The sequence below is a fragment of the Harpia harpyja genome, chromosome 5 (genome assembly GCF_026419915.1).
Source record: "Harpia harpyja isolate bHarHar1 chromosome 5, bHarHar1 primary haplotype, whole genome shotgun sequence".
NCBI classification, from domain to species: domain Eukaryota; kingdom Metazoa; phylum Chordata; class Aves; order Accipitriformes; family Accipitridae; genus Harpia; species Harpia harpyja.
In genome coordinates, this window is record NC_068944.1 from 5276346 (window position 1) to 5296223 (window position 19878).

The 19878-nt window shown below is 36.6% G+C and overlaps 1 protein-coding gene across 4 annotated transcripts in view; it reads right to left on the bottom strand.

Annotated features, from left to right (window-relative positions):
* Positions 1–19878, bottom strand: part of PTPN3 (protein tyrosine phosphatase non-receptor type 3) — a 173843-nt gene that overhangs the window by 63412 nt on the left and 90553 nt on the right. For 3 of the 4 annotated variants that reach the window (XM_052788055.1, XM_052788054.1, XM_052788057.1), the window contains exons 8-10: positions 12613–12733; positions 8475–8562; positions 2146–2234 (exon numbers count right to left, since the gene is read on the bottom strand). In XM_052788055.1, the coding sequence (XP_052644015.1) occupies positions 2146–2234; positions 8475–8562; positions 12613–12733 (298 nt within the window). The remainder of the gene's footprint in view (positions 1–2145; positions 2235–8474; positions 8563–12612; positions 12734–19878) is intronic. The other variant, XM_052788058.1, reaches the window with a different exon arrangement.

Consider the following 19878-nt stretch of genomic DNA (forward strand, 5'->3'; position numbering starts at 1 on the left):
TTTTTTTGGGGGGGGGGGGGGGGTGTTTTTCCATTCTCAGGCATATACTGTTCTGTAAGGAATCTCCTAACCTGCACACTTTCAGCCCATCCAAGATACATTAAAACTCCAGGCACTACAGAAATATATCCTGCTCTGAGGTCTAAAAAGAAATTAAAATTGTATACTACAAATACTGCACAAGCTAGTCTGCTCTGGTGACTTTCCTTGTTTGCTCGTTGAGGGGGGGGGAGAAAGAAACGGCCATGATTTTTGCATGAAGAATTATGACTAACTCATTCAAGAAGCCAGAAATAAAATATCAAAAAGTTATCCCCTATCTAGTGATTTTTTGCTCCTTTCAAGTTGTGAAGATATTTTAGAGAGAGAGTAGGAAATCAGCAATTGCATTAGCTGACAGCTGAAAATATTGCTGCCTAAACCTCATATTTTAGAGTGAAAATTATTTGAACTGAAAAATCTGTGGGGTTTTTTTCCCTCAATTTCTTTTTGTAAATGAGAATAGGTTTTTGGGAATGATGTTTTAGCATCTGTGTTTTATTCCTCTGTGCTCTCCAGGAGTAAAAGTAGCATAGGAAGATGTGGATTCTTCCTGTCTTTTGTGCTATAAAGCTCTCTTTCCCTTCCCTAAAAAAAAAAATCATATAGTCCTGGATTTTAAAATGCCATCACCATGGTTTTCAGGAATAACTATTATCCATTCATACCTTAGGTCACTAAGTTGGCAGAACAAGACTTGCAGAAGACAGAAAATGTGCCTCCAGCTGGCATATTTTAAAACTGCAGCTGTTTAAAGAAGCTGAGAGATCAACATGTGAAAGGGCAGAGCTCAGGGCACAAGGATGAAAGATAAAAGTCTATTATGCTTTAGCATGCATTAGAAATGGAAAAATACAAAATGTCACTGTGCTGTATGAAAGCATTATTGACATACATTTAGGATGGTTACAGTACATCCAAGTGAGTTGAAACACCACTCACTGCAAAGAAAAAAAAGAAGAATCCAAAGACTGTGCAGTACATTTTCCACTAAAACTTAAATTGAAACCAATTTTATTGCTTTCCCATAGGAAATACCTGTTAGGATGGGTTCATAATGAAAGGATGGAACGATTTGAGTATTTAAGGAACATTGCTAAGAAGTAACTTTTTATGTAATTAAGAGGCAAAAAACAAGTACAGCCCATTAGAATGCACTTTTCTGTCATGATTAAGAACACTATACCATCTTACTGAAAATGTTCTCCAGAAAAAACTGTTACAATTTATATGAGGAAATTATGCATAACATGATAAAGCTATACTTTATCAAGTATACAAAACAAATTCATACTTACTTTAAAAAAAGAAAGACTGGGAAAAATTCTTTCTGATCCAATCCAAAAACCTTAATAAAATGCCCAGCCTCCATATAATTTCTAATTTATTTTATCATTTTTAGTATGGTATAGCTAATAAAGCCCATAAGTACTATAAATAATTATAGCTTAACTAATTTCTAATGTCATTCATGTTAGACTTCTTGTGCACATTGCTTCTTCATAGAGATTATGTTCTACAGCACTATCATTCATTTTAATGTTTTCAGTATCATAGAATAATGCAAAGGTCTCTCCCTTGGAGACTCGAAAACTTGTTAACATTATATAGCCTTGTTTGATGACATTTAAAAATTTGCCTAAATTATATTATCCTAGTTCCAGTGAATCTGAAACTCCAAATAACTCATTTTACACTTCTTTTCCAAGGAACAAATATCTTCTTGCTGAATGACAGGATAAAATGATGAGACCGTTAGCTGTTGAGCTTTACTAGTAATACTGTTGTTTGGGTTTTTTTAAAAGACATATTATTGGATATAACAGCAGCAAATCTCTAAGACCACAGGGTCCTCCTAATCATGTACTCATACCTGTATGTGAATTAACTTGATCAAGACTTCACACAGTTGAACGAGTTCAAAAGTCTTAGAAAATTAAAAGGCTAGGCAACAGGTTTCATTTTTATCTCAACACAAGGAAATACCATGATACCCCATAGAGAACAAAATTTATGTATTGTAGGCTTCTTTGGAGTAAATGTTAAAGCAAATGGAAATAAGATTGAGAAGACCAGACATATTTCTTTACTAGTAAAGGAATTTACCAGGGATAGAAGCTTGTGCAAATGAGTTTTCTATATACAGCAATTCCACCAGATGCAATCCCAATCATGAGATCTAGATTATGGAGATCCTGAAATGAAAAACACTGTAAGAACACAGATGAAGTTTGTGTCATTCCCATTTATCTACTTATAAATTCATTTTCAAAGTTTCTATAGTTACATTGCTACTCCTGAGGCAAAAATTCAATCACATATTTCAATTTTTTTCTCTCATGCATCTTGTTCCTCTGATGTTATCTACTAGGTGTTATAAACTTTCACTCATCAAAACAAGTTGTAACGTCCATCTTACTACACTAGATATTCCTTAGGCCAGTATCAGACTACATTTTCAAGTCCAGCCTTATTAATTTAACCATGGGAAAGAAGTTGAAGTACTTCCCAGGATCAGTCAGGTAGATGTCACAGAGTTTTGGGAACTGAACACAAATGTCCTGATTCTAAGCTGTTTAAAACGACAAAGGAAATAATTCCTTATTTTTTCCAAAAAGGTCTTACCAACAAAGACTGGGCAGGAGGTGACCACAATTCTGCATATGAGAGTATGCTACAGGAATATACATGTGTACATGAATATTTGATACACTAAACTGAATCCATTGTTAACTAAACCAAAACCTGTGCATTAGCTTAACACGCTCAACTGGAAGAACAAATCCATAGATTCACAGTCATTCATAGGTATTGAGACACTGTCATGGTTTAACCCCAGCCAGCAACTAAGCACCACGCAGCCGCTCACTCACTCCCCCCTGCCACCTCAGTGGGATAGGGTAGAGAATCGGGAAAAGAAGTAAAACTCATGGGTTGTGATAAGAACAGTTTAATACAACAGAAAAGAAGAAACTAATAATGATGATGATAACACTAATAAAACAACAATAGTAATAATAAAAGTATTGGAATATACAAGTGATGCGCAATGCAATTGCTCACCATCTGCTGACCGATGCCCAGTTAGTCCTGGAGCAGCAGCGATCCCCCCACCCCTACCATGTTATCAACATTCTTCTCATACCGAACTCAAAACATAGCCCTATACCAGCTACTAGGAAGACAATTAACTCTATCCCAGCTGAAACCAGGACAGATACTCAAGAAGAAACACATACTTCCATATAACCAAACACTTGAGTTAAAAGAAAAAAGAGGAAAAAAAAAAAAGGGGCCGGGGGAAGGACACTGAATGGTCAGTTTGAGTCTAAACCCAAACTAATGTTACAAAAGTTACAAATCTTGGCTTCCCATTTCTCCATGATCAACACGTACTAATATGTTACACAAATTTCTAAACAGAGCTGAACACATGCATAAATCTACATGTAAGTGTAGAACCCCAAAACATCAGGTTTGACTCAAAAGTAGTTTCAGACTATTTGATAAAGGATGGCCAAAGGTAATGGATCCTTTTAAAGCCTTCAGTAGCTTAGCTGCTCCTCTAGATGGTACTCTGTGCTCAGTTAATACAGTTTTCTTGTATGTCCAATCCCAATTTCTTTATATTAGTAAGGTACAGAAGAAACGAACAGGTAGCACGTGCTCTAACAATACTGTGGAAAACCTACAATAAATCCTTTAAAAATAGTTAAATAGAAGCATGATACAGGCATACGAATGAATGAAGCTGAACCTAATTTGCAGCATGATTTACAAACCCCCATTGAAATACCACAGCAGTTCATAGAGAATGAGCATAACCTATTTAATACATAGTGCACTAACACTGAATACTGACAAGATGAGAGGTATACCAGCCCTAGCTCTGAGAGTATAATAAAAGAAAATCATTAGGTAGGTAGCAGTCCAAATACACTCAAAGTAGCCCAGTATCAGCTGAAATTACTGATAATTGTCAGCAACCTGCTGCCCCACTTTGCCAAGAACTGCTGCTGGAGGAGCTGGTTATATCTCCATTGGAAGAAGCTCCTGAACTGCCAGTTTATGCCAGCTTAATGCAGGAATCCAGAACTGACACCCCTTAATTTTAATACTTGGGGAGAAAACTGAAGTATTTCAGGAGATTAACTGCATGTAATTTAGCTGCCCTTGCCATGATACAGCCAACCTAAAGCAGGGCAGAAACCTGTATTATTAGCACTTGAAGCTTACTCCAGGTTCCTGTTTTTAAAAAATCAATACTGTAAAGAAAAAGCAGCTTTAGGAGAAAAAGCTGGAAACCTACACGATTTAGCAGAAATAAAGGATTAGCTAAACACTTGATCGGGATTAATTAGGTTAAACTACTCTGTTTTCTCCAGGAGCTTTCTCAGAATAAAGTTCATTCCCCACCCTCCCTCCTCTGCCCCAGTCCAAAACACTAATCTCCCATGCTATTTGTTACAAAGAATTCTCTTGTGTTAAACCTAAGAAATCCCAAACCAAGATTTTGGACCAGCATAAAGAGGGTCTCCCAAAAGATGATGTAGATGTGCAGTTATTTCTCTTTCAAAACATCTATGCTGTTAAATTGCTAAGAAACTAAGAAATAACTTGCATATATTTTTCTTTTTACCTGTTTCTTTGTAGACATAATCATAAAAAAAAAAAAAAGAGAAAAATGATCATGCCAGGCACCTAGCTAGTTAAATACTGATTCACATTTGATTTAATTTACAATTACCATCTGGATTTTCCTAGATATGGAAATAATATTGATTCTACAAATCTTCGTGTCTCTGAGTACAAATGAAAGATGAGTTAACATCAGACTAATTATTAGGCAGATGAGATAGTTGTCCAGAGTCAAAAGGAGATTAGGAATGAAAGAAATCTCAATACAGTTTTAAGGTATCAAATTCATTCTCCTGAGTTTCCTAACATTATTTCATTTTTGAATATTACGATTTTAGCAGTTCAGATTTATCCTCAGAGAAAAGCAGAAGTGTTTGCAGATGAAAACCAAGCTTGGATTAATTCACTAATGGAATTTTCATATTTAGCAAGTTGCTAAAAAGAAAGCTCACACTCAACTTCTGCAAAATATTTAACTATGTACCATAAAACATTAAAATTAAGGAAACTAGATATTCATCTGTTCTTCAAGAAACATTATCCAGAAGTATCCCGTTCTCAACCACCAGTACAGGAGCAGCAGCTTCTTTTGGCCATTAGTATAAAAGCCAGGTGTTACCTGGTTCCTCTGCCATATACAATCTAAGAGGACTAAGACTATTTTAGCAGCAAAGAACTGAATCATAAGGATCCAGAGAGATAAAGCCTTTCAAAAAGCCACAGTTTAACTAGTACCTGCTAGATCTGTTCAAAGCACTTGGATCTGACAAAACTGGGGGGGTGATTTAAGAGCAGTACTAAGCAGGGGGAGGATAATCGGGAAGCATGGCAGACATCCCTGCCAAAGCTGGGGTATAACGTGGTAGCCTCTGTAAAAGCAGCAGCATACTGGGGAGGATGTATCTAACCTTCACTATAAACTTCAGAAACGGACTGTTACAAATTTCAGAAAAGTGTCAACATGGACTACCTGATGAGACCAAAGGTTGAGGAGTATTCTTCTGCAGGACTGCTGCAGCAGAGGCAAAGCACTCGGCAAATGGAAGACTATCTACCAGAAGGCAATGCTGAGAACGTCCACTCTGTTATAAACCAGTGCTGTCGCTTTTCTTGTAGGCCTTCAGGAGCATAATCAATGATAAAGTGTTGGTTGAAAGGTTTGCCTCATGGCATTCAGTCCAAACAACGACTTGTAACCGATGTTTTGGAAGTACAAAACTCCAGAGACAACCAATGACACCTCTACTAATAACTCCCCTTCTCAGGTTCCGGCGATTTACAGCTAGAGGATTTCCTGGATGAGAAACTTTTTGTACGTTTAATAGACTGCAATGAATCATTCTGTTCCTGAACTGCCTAACTGCTCTTGATACCTATTTCACCTTGGTCATCCATTAAAATAGCAGTAATACCCACAGTTCAATTGCAGCCATATGGAAAAAGTTCCTTTTGCTTAAACCTGTCTCTTTCTAGGGAGACTGAAGCTCCTTAAATCTCTTACTACCAAAGCAAAAAATAGTAAAAAATTGTTTGTTATTCACATTTTCCATGCTGTTCACCTGCTACAGAAGGCTTTTGCTTAAAACATTCATGATTGTTATCCTTCTCTGTATTTTTCTTATTCCATTACCCACTTTGAGATAAGGAAAGGAGAGGAAGAACAAAACTCAACATTCAATTTATATCAAAACACAGATTTAAAAAGTGGCATGACATTTTCTGTTTTGCTTTCTATTTCCTTCCTAGCAGCTTCTAATTGCCTAGATGTTCAGTTCAAGTGCTAGAAAAAACAGACCACTTCAAATATTTTCACACTTCAAAAAAACTGAATTGTGGTAAAAACATTAACTTAGATCGAAACAGTAGCAAGACAGTCTGCATCATAGCAGCCTGGAATAGAGAAGGCTTTGATTCAAATCTGTACTCTATTTATTCAGATAGTACAGTTTGGTGTCTGGCAGTGTAGGGGCTCATGACTAAGATTCTGACAACCCATGAGCCCCAGGTCATTAAATATGAAACAATGCACTGGGGGGGGGGCAACAAAACAAAACATAAACAAGAACACTGTTTAAGTAGGTCTCTCCAGAAGGTATTTCTACTCAGATAGAGTAGCCCAATACACTGCAATAAAATTTCATCTAGTTGAAAATGTCTGCACCCACTCTAAACTATCCTCACTACTTGGCACTGGTATGACCACTACTGATATCCTGCATGTAGTTCGGTGGCCTACAACTCAGGAAGGATGTTGGAAATTGAAGAACTTCCAGAAACAGCATCCCATGAATATTAAGAGAATAGCCTCATGGAGAAAGTCTTGGAACTTAAGTTGGCTTATCAAAATACTAGGCTACAAGAGAAATTAAAAGGCATAGACTGATCAAGCTAAGTGCATATAGGGGAAATCTCAAGTGTGACAGTAAAGCGTTCTTCAATACAGCAGAAAGGTGAAAGATGACACAATGGGCAGGCAATGAACCTAGACAAAGTCAGATTTAATAAGATGCTCATTTACCATTTAAAGGTAATCACCTTATTAGAAATTGGGAAGGCTTTTACATTGTCAGAAGACACAAGAACATGAGAAATTTGTTCACATATGCTAGAGTACTTACCCACAACCAATGCAAGTGAACCAAGGTATCTGATCACCTTTAACAGTTGCCTCTCCTGATGCTCATATCAGATGGTATGAGCACAGACAGTTCATATTTTGATCACTTCAGTTATTTCCTTTCCTTTGTACTTTTTCCCATCCCTAAAAAAGGCCTCTACTGTTTGAGCATTGTATTTCATGAATATGAATGTAATTACAGTGGCTTTATACAGGAGTACTTTAGGAATTCTTAGAAATCTAACGCAACACTAGCTTATTTGAGGTAGCATAAAGAAAAAACAGAAGAAAACATCATGCTGAAGGAAGAAAATGACCTTTTCTATCCCTTCCATCATTACATAAATTGATGATGTTTTTAATTAAAATTCTCAGTGTCAGGATTATTAATAAATCTCAGAAAAATGTTAGGAAAAACAGTAGTCATCTTCATTTAGGAAATCAATCATCTGCACTACACTTCATTAAGTTTTTATACTACAAGTTTTATGCCAAAATAATTTGCTAATACATAAAAGCACAAATGGTAATTTGCACACCAGCATGCAATTAAAAAAAAAAGTATTTGGGGGATTAATCTCAGACAGCCAGTGTAATCAAACAATTCAATCCCAGTAGCCAGTGAAATACTAGGACATGCTTATCATCAATGCACACCCTGTATCTGAAAGATTCCAAATACATTTTTAGTGGTCATCTTCCACACTGTTAAATACTGCTTAGATTTAGCCTGGAGTCAGGGAATACAGGAATAAAAAAAAAAAAAAAACAAACACAACAAAATACCTCTATATTCTTAACACTGTGTTAGAAATTCAGAGAAAGTAAACTCTTAAAACACCTGCCAACTACATTATAGCACTAAACAGAGCATTCATTTTCTTTCATGCTAAGACATTCATAAACTTTAGTAAACTTAAGTTAAATATATTGCAGTATTGAAACAATGTATCTTAAAAATACATTGTTACTCTTTCAAGGAGACCTAGCTGATTTGATTGAAATTCCAGAACCCATGTTACACAGAAATTATTGTAAAATCAGCCAACTCTTTAATTAAAAAATAACACACGATAAAGTCAATACTTAAACGCTACTTGTTTTACTGCTATTAAGTTCATGTAAAAAAAGACATATAAATTTTTTTTTTCCCAAGTGAAAAATCACAATGTAAACATACTCTACCACTGTGCAATTCCACTCCATAGAATTCAAGTGTTCGTGCTATATTTATGTAGCAGGACTCCGCTTCAGATTGCTTGAGGCCACTGAAAGAAGGGGAAAAAACTTAAAAAATATATATATATGGACCACAGTCAAAAGTAAAAAACCCATTATATTATATTTATTCCAAATGCAGAAAAACAGAAGAATCCCCCAACCCAGTGTCCGACAAATAAGCCTCATTAACTAGTGCCACGAGTTCTTCACTGGTGAATGCCCTCCTAAACTCCTCTCAAAAATCAAGCAAGTTATACACGATGTTACTACCTTAGCCATTTTGGACCAGTTCTTTCAGAAAAATCATTTGTATCTATCTGTTTTGTTTAGAGGTGACGAAATGATTGCCCTATAAAAGCTTCTTTTATAGCAAGAAGCTGTATCTGTAAATATTCTATATTGCATAGTCTCTCAGAAGGAAGTAATTTAGAAGAAAGATTAGAAGCAGGAATGTACTAAAAAAAATAAGGGGGAAAAAGATGATTAAATTAGTTAAAAGTTAGGAAACTTACCAAGGAAAAGCTATCTGAGTTTATCTACAATCTATAAGTCCTAAAATACTTTATTTCCTCCTGCTGCCAGATATGAAATGTGCTGCAAGACTTACAAGGAGTCTATCCTCCGGTCTTCTACAAAGCTTCTACTATTCTGAGACTTTTTTTTTTCCCCAGAGGCAAAAACTCAAAAATCCCCACAGCTCGATTAAATGGATCATATGTCTTCATGGAAGGGCTACATGGAATCTAACAGGAGTTTTAAGAACCAAAGAATCCTATAGTAATCCCCGCCTAGCTGGTTCTCCCATGCAGCCCACTGACTATTCATCTGAAAGGAATGCAATGTGGCCTAAATAAGATTCCTTTAGGCATGATAAGGAAAGTAGCCCCTTCTAATAAATTGCAGGGCCAAGACCAGTCAAGAACCGATCAGACGAGAGGCAGCTCTAACCTGGAATCTGCCATAGCCTATTGACATTGTGCTGTGCCCACAGTGCTCCTGGTCTCACAGCACAGCTCAGCGATTCAGGCACTACAGCACGTTCAAGTAGCTGTAAGAAAAGGCTGAGGGATGCGTGTAATATATACACACATCTAAGCAGAAAAGACTATCGTATCCAATATCATCCTATCGTATCTGCAACTAAGTGCAGATAAAAACAACTCTTTGCTAGGTGAGCTTCTAAAACAACGTGTGTAAAATTACATTAATCAAACACGGTTTAAATACAACCTGTAAAAAGGTGACGTAATATTGTGTTAAGAACTCCAGATACAAAGGCATTCCACATAAGGCAGTAATTCTCATTTTTAAGAGGAGCTTTACCTCAAAAGGTGGACATCTATTACTTCCAATTAATATCCATCCTTTCAAATTCCAGGCCATCAAAATACCATATCCTGAAACAGCCACTTAAGGAAATACTACATCATGCTCCATGAAACTGAAAGTTACCTTGAACTGGAAAGCCATTGCCAGCAGTGTGGCTTGAGGATGTCACAATATTGGAAAAAAGAGCAAAGACAAAAAAAGAGCTGTTTGTCACAATCCTGAGACAAACTGCTTACTCAGGTCTACATCTACAGTGACTACTGTCACCTTGATTTTGACAAACATTGGTAGACCTTATCTCTTTCACTGTGTCAGAAAGGTAGAGAAAAGCACCACAAAAAGACCATTTTATTATACAACAGGATGCTGAATATGTTTGCAAGAGTGCATTATTTTCATTTTCTAAATTTTGATCGAGAACTTTGTTCAGAAAGATGGGGGTACCATCTGTTGCATACCAACAAGATATGCCTGCAAATTTTAATTCTCCATTTGCATACACCATCTACACCAGACCAATCAAGACTTGTGCCTTGAAGGGCCAACAAGAAAAAGTATCTCAGCACAGACTTAGTTTTTTTTTTGTTGTTACACCTCCCTACTCATTTAGAGATGAAATGAAACCTTGAGGTGCCTAAGCAGGTGGTAGTTACTTGGTGAAAGATAAACAGGCAAGAGGAAACAGGCCTTGGTGTCTCTTTCCAATTTTTATAGCTGCTGATACTCAAGGGCTAACAAACATCATCTGGAATATAAGCATCATATCATGTTCACAGAACCATTTTCTCAGATTTTGCAAAACAACATAAAAACTAGTTAAAAAAAAACTTGCATTGGGCTACAACATTCAAGACATAACATGGCTTCTGAAATCTGTATCGTGTTTCAGCAGTTCCAGCCTTTTAATTTTCCTTTGTGAAAGTTTCCCAAAGAATGGACACTAAAGAATGAAAAAGGGTAGATGTTTATAGGGCTGGCTTTGCAATCCTGTAATCTAAAAATGCCAATTTAAAAGGGATAATAATTTACAGATATCCCATATGGTCTACAGCAAACATTATTTACTCCAGATCAGCAGAAATCTCATTCCGAAACAACACTGTTCTCCTCAAACTGTAAGAAGGTAAATTCTCCCTTTCTGTCTTTCCTTCTCAGAAGGCCTAGTAAACACCAGAACCATTCTTGTCAAGTTATGTTACTGGCACTGATCTAGTCAAAACCACATCTCAGACGTAAGTATTCACTATGAATGCCAGGATATTCAATAATTTGTCTGCCTCTCCCTGCACTCCAAAATTAATAGGCCTGAAGAGCTAAGTTTCAAAAAAGGTGTTAAGACAATAAAGAAACATTTTTCCCAGCCTGGTCTGCTCAAGTATTTTTATTGAGAACTTCAGTTACCACCACCTATGTGAATTCAAATACAGCAATTAAACTTCTCAGTCATCAAGGCTTCGTTCTACCAAAAACACTCAATGAAAGCATCAATTTCACTGAAAGGACCCCAAAAAGAAAGGAGTCTTTCCAACAGACCTCACCACGCCTTTGTCTGGACCAATGGTAGCTTCTAGTCTTTCCTCTGCAGGACATAACCAGTTTTATATCTCTGCCTAAGATAGCACTAAATCCGTGAGTTCAACCCAACCACTTCAAGACTCTTCAGAATCTTCCCTCAGTGGTCTCCAAGATAACTTCTTCCTAAAGACAAGCAGATTTATTGATGCCTGTCTACAAGTTCCCCTCTAAAAACTTCTGAGCCTACTGGAAACTGCAAATTAATTTGGAGGGAGTAGAGGCCTGAGCTGTTGTGTTCCTGAGCATGAACTGCTAGAAAAGCAGTCCAGATTAATACCTACACAGAGGGAATGGTTGCAGTTAGAGCTCAGTGGTTATCTCTTCTTTCATCCCATAAATGACAAAGCAAAGTGCATGTTCTGGACTGCTAGGCAGCACACATGAAGTTCAGAACAACTCACTAAACCCACTAGGAGTAAAGAACCAAGAGGGAGAGGCAAGAGTACTGAAAGAAGACAAAAAAAGTTGAGGAATATCAGGGGGAGATGAAAATGGAGATATTTCAGGGTATAAACCAAAGAAACTAGGAGAGTAGGGAACTAGCTCTACTGCAGTAAAGATACAGAGAGAACAAGTCCATAGAAGTTCAGATTTCATTTGCCTAAATGCTCACAGACAGTTTCTTGGGTTGGCATATTTGCATTCAGCTTGCGAGTATCTGATCAACACCACTAATTCTAAAGCTGCAGTCTTACAAGAGACAAATCAGCAGGGTCAGAAAGAATAATGAGCAGTGGACTGGCTGGAATAATCTGTTGTAGCCTTTACATTACACTCAGGATTGTGGAGAGAAAGCACAATGTTAATTGAAGTGTTCCTTTTTTTTTTTCCTCATAGACAAAAAAAAAATCTATAGGATTTGAAAAATGGTCAGATGTCCTTGATCCAAAAAACCCCTCAAACATCTAGTACAGCGTTCTAGGTGGTTGCCATTAATAATGTACAATGCTAACTGATCTACTGGTTGTTACAGCTAGAAATTTATTTAAAAGTTTTAACACACTGGTATCGTACTCTGAATATGATTAGTCTAGCACCTACATGATAAAACCAAATATTTAACTTAATAGAATATTTATATAAAATAAAACTATTTGTTGTACTGAAACTACCAAGAACTTGAGTCTTCCTTTTGTCATCTTTTTTTTCTTTAAAAACTCAAAAGGTGTGAGAGAACTAAAAGTTAACGTTACCTGTGTTGCTCATGTAGCGATTCTACTTTGGTAAGAAAATCTTTGTTCTGCTCTGGTATAAAGTTGTAATTTGACAGATATCCTGAATGATGTACTGAAGCATTATAGTCTCCAAGTTGTGCTGTTAGGAAACAAGAAACACATACACAAAGTTTTCACAGTTAATTGATTATTATTTAGAAGGAATTCCTTCTCCTCATTAAAACACATACACATATGGGGAAATGCAGGAATTATGAATTATTTCCCAACAGACAAGCAGTGTTGAACACAGGGAATTGTATAACATCAGTGAAAAAAAGATTTTTTTCAGAACACGCTTACCATAACTATAATCTCAGGCACTGAATGACTCAGTACTTTCGTTACTTATATAGCCCCACTTTTGCATCACAAGCTATAACACTACCAGACAGGCATTACATGCCACATCAGCACAGATGTGCAGTACTGTAACATTAGAGAAAACCAAATTGCTTCAGTAAGAGAGAGCAAATGAAGTCAATTTGATATACATTTCCTTGACTATAACATATTAGAAGTCTTCAACAAGATCTGTCACTTAGAAAGCATCTACTCTTCAGAGTCAGGCAAAAATTGTTCAAACCAACTGTGGCTCTGTCCTAACAAATCAATTGTTAATCTTGTTAATCTTGCCTCAGCTGAACAGGAGTTACTTAACAATGCATGAGAATTAACTGCTGATTTAAACATAACATTACTAAGCTGCTACCAAAAGTAAATATATTTTTACAGCCAAATAAACTACAAGTTCCCTAAAACTTCATCCCTTCAAAAATGATACTAATTAGTAGATATTTTTAAATAGTTACTAGATAAAAGCTAATTCTTATCCACAGTTGGTGGTATATCTGAAAACAAATGAACGTATAAATGACCATAGGTTTCTAGCCTCAGTCTATGCAAGTTTTCTTTAAAAGCTAGGTCAGCATAAGTTTCTATCCTGGAAGACATACGCAAACCTTTTAGTTGTTATAAAGATGCAAGGTTTGGGGCAGCAGGGCAGTTGCTTCAGATAAAGTACTTGCCTCTTTGCCACAAATTTACCTAGTTTTAATTAAGTAATTCAAAACCCATATTTCATGAAATCTGTCTTTTCATTAAATAGTTGAAGAGATTAAAACCCCCCAAATGATGGTACATTTAAACAAATCACTAGAACCTGTACTAATCTGCTCTTTCAGTAGGGAGCATGAAACAGTTATCATAAAGCATTAAAGCTTCCCAGAAGTTATTGGTATGACTTGTAGATTGACACAAAAGAAAGTACTTGTATAGACTGCAAACAATTCAGCATAGAAAGCCTCTCAACTAAATCAAAGTTAAAGAGCATACTTTTAGGAACAATACTATTACCATTATTTTCCAGAAACTGCAAAGTATAAAAGAGTGATTTAAATGATTCAGGTTGGGGGCGGGCGGAAGTTGTGGACTTCAGAAATAACTTACAGCTACAGTAACTGTGGAGTATCTGTAATGCAGGGGATGACTAATATTTGCCATTTCCATATTCAAAAAGCATGATTTCTATGGCTTAGAAAACAGAACCACTGTGATACAAAACAATTCCCAGGCAAATACGGTCAGAAGCTAATATAGTTGCACACCTAATTGTCAGCATCAAGGGAAATATTTAAACAAAAGAGAAAGTGGAATGATAAACATTAAGTGATCTATTTTGAATGCAGATGTTCCTATAATGCTTAGCCCTTTCTTTTTAAAGGTAGCCTGAATTTTCAATCAGTTCACAAAATGACTGGCAAAAGACTAAATATTTACCATTAGAATCAAAACACGTATTTGAACACTTCTGTCAAATAATATATCTCTGAAGGAGAAAGCAAAACAAAAAAAAAATCAAAACAGAAGATCCAGAAGTATAACAAGAAACTGAAATAATTTTTAGGAATATCTGTGTATTATCAAAAGTCCAAGTCTCTGCCAAGACTAAGGCAATAACAATAAAAACAAAAAGTAAAAACTTTTTGAACAAAGTAGGTAAGTTAATGACAGCGTAAAGATAAAACACACAAATCCACAAATGACAGTAGTTGACTGAAGACTTTTTCCTTTATTAGCTGTTAACACAACCCATCTTTTCTATGAAACATTGTCTAGATTTGAAAGGTTTGTGGCAGCTAGCTTGAATTACATTCTTGTCAACAGGAAGAGACCAGATTGCCAGGAATAAGACAACGTAATTGTCCAATTTCATTTGCATTAGGTGAAAATATTGTTTACTGTAGTTTTACCTTCTCTAAAGAGGGCAACTGCTGTTCCTTCATGCATTATGAGGTAGAGTCTTCTTGCTCATCTTCCAAAAATGGAGGTTGCTCTGGTCATTTTTCTTCTTCCTCCTAGCTACCTGAGGTCATGTCAACAAGGGGAGCAGTTTAGAGTACTATTTGCTTTTCCAACTCCCCAGCCAACTGTCACAGTTGAAGAGAAACTATAAATGCCGATTAGTAGACATCTTGGAAGACTAATGATCTTGTGCAGGATTTAGTTACCCAAGTAGGAAAAAAAAAGTTAGGGCATATCAAGACCTCAGTAAGAACAAAAACCCATGAGGTTTCTACCTCTTTACTGGATTTCTCCAGAACAGAGCAGAAGGGCAGGAAATATTAAAGACCTATTTCTAATCTGAGTTTCTCCTGACATAGCTTCTGCTCTGATCATGAGCCAGCAGATACTGACTCAATGAGGAAAAAGTTACAGTAAAAAAAAAAAGCATATTTTTATCTTTCTCCATTCTAGCCAAGAATTTGCTCTTTAATTTATTATAACTGGGAAAGAATACAGAGTAAAATGAAAGAAAATGGAACGGAGGGAATGGAGGAGGGGTTGGGAAAAAAAATCAGTTATTTGAATAACAGATTCTTGTATTTTAGTGATCTGTATCTAATATGAAAGACTTTAAAGAAGGGAATGTGATGGATTCATTTAGAAGGCTATATTCAATAAAAAGAGGACATTTATTTTATAACGCTTACTAAAAGGACAGTGCACTAGCCAAGAAGCCACAGAATAATTTTCTATGGATGAACTCCCATGTTGACATACCAAAACAGTAGCTGTACAAGCTCTCAATACAGTAAGAATTTATAATTGCTTGAAAACCAAATGAAAATCTTGAGATCATATATGTTTACAGAGGATATGAACCGCCTATGCCTTATTGAAGGCTAAACAAGCCATCTTTTCTTCAGACTTTGTAAAAAGAATTGGTTCAGTTAGAATGATGTGGTGGGTATATATTTTTTGTCTTTCTCCTGGCAGCAGAAAGACTTTCATGCAGGAAGGCATCAAAGAAAAGGACTAATTAAAATGAAGAAAAAAAAATGTACACAATTTTGTAAGATTTGGATACAGAGGAAGGGAAGACCAGGAACAAGTGAATTTATGTAGCACTGATAGATTTCAACAGGAATTCTATGGGTACACATGCATCTTCCCTGGAAAGAGAAACTCGAGTACCAGATATATTGCTGCATTAAGTGGGGGGGAGGCGGGGGGGAAGAGTTTTTAGAGGGAAGATCTGACACATATGGAAGCAAAAAAAGCCATTGATGCCAACAAATCTTACAGTAATTACTGAGGCTTCATTTATTCAGTGGTTTCTTCCAAGAAACCATTGGTCAGTTGGCTTATATATTAGGGGAAGGCAGCACTGATCTCATTTCTCTTTTCCACTACCCTAAAAGAAGGGTGCAAAAAAGACAGCCAGATTCTTCTTTGAGCAAGCCAGAAGGATGACAGACAACAGAATTTCAGCATTGAAAATGCAAAACTGAACTGGAAAGGCCCTGAGCAACCTGATCTGACTTTGAAGATGACCCTTCCAAGCTAAATTTGCCTGTGGTTCTTTCTTACATGAAGTTATTTTTGACATCCAAGCTTTCTGCTGCATGAGCAAGATAATTATTTGTTTGGTTCCAGTTTTAGAAATTAATTTTGTTGTTGTTTTTGAATACTAACAGAACCAAAATACCACCATTTCAGTCTGGCCCAATTTCTGCAGGCAGCCCCAGAAAACGTAACAGTAGAAAAGATAAGCCTTTAGCTTTGTATAACTTAAAAGGTGACAAATTTTGGCTTCCCATCTATGTGATATCCTTCAAGGTACAGAAGACAAGTTGGTCTCCAATTCTAAAGAGTTTGTTTGTAAATAATAATTAAAAAATTTGCATACCAGAACCTATTTCTGCATATGGGCATTCCAAGTAACTACAGGTGTCAGAAGACAAATGTATGAATGGCTCGTTAGGCATTATTTCTCATCAAGCGTGATGGGAAAGCAGTTATAGATAATATGGAGAATTTGGTCCAAAGGAATGCCTACAAGAGCTAGTCCTTGAAAACAGGTTTAATATCAGCTTTCTGAAGACTTGAGAAGTGTACCAGAAAAAAAATCAAGTTTTCCACATTGAATTTGTAACTTTTTGCAGGGTGGAATAATTTAGGTTAAATGAATAAAGCACAGAAGTGAACTGGAGTCACCTGTTTTAAAAAGAGGATAATTACATAAGCAGATCAGGTTCTCAGTGGAACAGAAAATAACCAAACAATGGGACAAGTCTAGCATACAAGTTATATAACTAATTTAACTTTTATCAAGGAGTAAAAATCCTCAGGTATAAAATTGCAATCCAGGATTAAAATATAGTTAGGGTCACATGACTGGCCTCCAATTTAGGACAGCAGTAATGACTGATGTGCTGAGATGAGAGTAAAATACAGTATTACAGGCTAATGATAAATTTGTCTTCCTATGGACACTGGGGTACAAAAAGATGAGATACTTCCTAATCTGTACAGTTCAATCAGTTTAGACCTTTTAAGTCATCGCTTCTTGGCACAAATAGAGAACAGAAGAAAGATGATGCACTGCATAGCATACACTAAAGCAGTTACTATTTCTCAACAGTAACTACAAAGTATTCAGGTATGAAAATGCTTCTGGAATCAGAAAATAATCCACTACAGCAGAATTCAGTTTCAAAGAATCAATCTAAAAAATGTAGACACTTAAAGAAAAGCTAAAAAGGAGCACTGAAATGAGCAAAATCCCTGTAGATGTAGAGATTAAAGACACCATGTTGAAAACAGTTATCAGAGAAAGACTTTAAAAAGGACCAAAACCCTCATAAGTGGATCTTGAGAGAAGGAGAGGTGTTTCAACAAGTGGAACCTGCATCTAAATAAGGACGAGAGCATGAACTCTAACCCACTCAACCACTGAGTAAGCAAGCATAATGTCCCTACTGGACAAGTAGAACTAGCTATCATGTGGATAAAACTAACCTGTTTTGTAAAAGGAAATAACGCTTCACACTCAAAAGCCGTTAAAAAAAAGTTCAATCTAGAGATGACTAAGTAGCTGCTTATGACCACTTATGACAGCTGGTTACTTTGTGGTAAGACAGAATGAAAAAGTAGGCATTAATAAAAGCAAAGGAACATTTGTAGACAACAATGCCAACTATACATACACAATGGTGGTCTCCAAGCTATCTATTACCACTGCAGAATGAAAAAGGAATCAGTCATTGTAATACCTTTTATTAAGAAAAACCAAAAAAATTTAAAAATCAGCTGCTCAAAATCCAGCCACAGTTAAACAACAAAAAAAATCACAAGGAAAAGGAAGAAACAAATTAGAAAGTATAAGTTATACTGAGTCGCTATTTCTGCATCTCAAATGCAATATGTACTTCAGAAACCGCACAGTCACAATCAGAAAAAGTATTGAAAAAGCAAAGCATAATCCAAAGTAGAAAGCGTATTCTTTTTGAAAAAGCATGGGGATAAAAGACTTAAGGGAATAGTTATCAGTACTCCCAAAACATTAAGAGGTTTTTCAGAACTAACGCATCTTAAAACTGCTCTGATCTTCTGTCATGTATGTTTTCTCTCAGCATTCACCACTACTCATTATCATAGTACTGTACTACATGGACCGTGACCTTGGGTAACTGTTCTTTTCCCCTTTTTAGTTATGCTACACAAAAATATTTAATAGGTTCACCCACCTTAAAAATACAGAAGAATAATACCAAGTCCACGAGGCACTGTAGAAAGTCAGCTCCTTCAGCTACAACACTGGCCAATAGCCCAATATGGGGTTCTCCACTCCAGAGATTACAGCATTGTACTTTGTTTTGAAGCGTTACAGATTCAAAACAATTATTTGTGGCATAGGGGAAGAACACTAGACAAACAATACTCGAAGTAATGATCTCCTGAAGTGGCCTCTGTCTTGCCTAGCACAACTGTAAAATATAATTAAGGGAAAACAGTCCAAAACAGCTGGAGAGGTGCTGTATATCAACTATCAAGACAGTCTTAGAAGAACTGTTGTACAAAGAGATGCTAGCAAGCTCAAGAGCAGCAATCCAGAACCACAGTGAACCATGTGGAAGAAAACGGGTGCATATTTCAATCAATCTCTCCAAGCAGATTCTTATATTGGGAGTTTCACCACTATCACATAGATAACACTCTGGTACTGCTGATGACAGGTACTGTAAGACATGATAAAAGTTACCTGTGACTGAACAGCATTGCTGCAGGCTTCAGAAGAACAGATGGGACATGCACACAATCCTCAGGCTACCCAACACGTCTGGTAAATAATTTCAAACACTAGAAATTTAGGTCAAAGTTCTCTTTGTTCATCCAGTCTGATTTTGATTCTGAGGCAAAAGGGCTACAGGTGCCCTGGAGAGTAGCAGGAACCTGACCGGCCTCTGAGCAAATCTCTCAGTTTACATGATGTCCTTCTGAGCACTATTTCACTTCAAAAAAAACCATAGGTGGGGAGCATACACAGAGAAAAAATCCCCAAATGCTAGCTATTGAAAACAGGCAGGTCTGTAAATTAGGAAGTCTGAGGTTTCAATGTAATTTCTATAAAAAGAGAGAGGGACAAAATTAGGGCAAGTTAGAAGAGTCAGGCAAGAAGAAAGTTGATGGGGGAATTATGTGGCATGACTCTCACTGTGGAGCTGCTATTGATGTTCCTCTACGTCTTACAGGTCACCTCCTCCTCTGGGATATCAGCCTTCTGGCGTTCCCAAAATTCTAACAAACTCTCTTATGTTTCCAGAACAGCATAAGTTCCTGAGGGACTCCCACACTAAGCTCAGCTTTCCTCGAACCCTCACCCTTGCTAAAGCCCATTTGAATCCCAAGCAACTAGTCAACTCCTTCCGGAACAAACTCCCAAAGATAGACAGCAGCGTG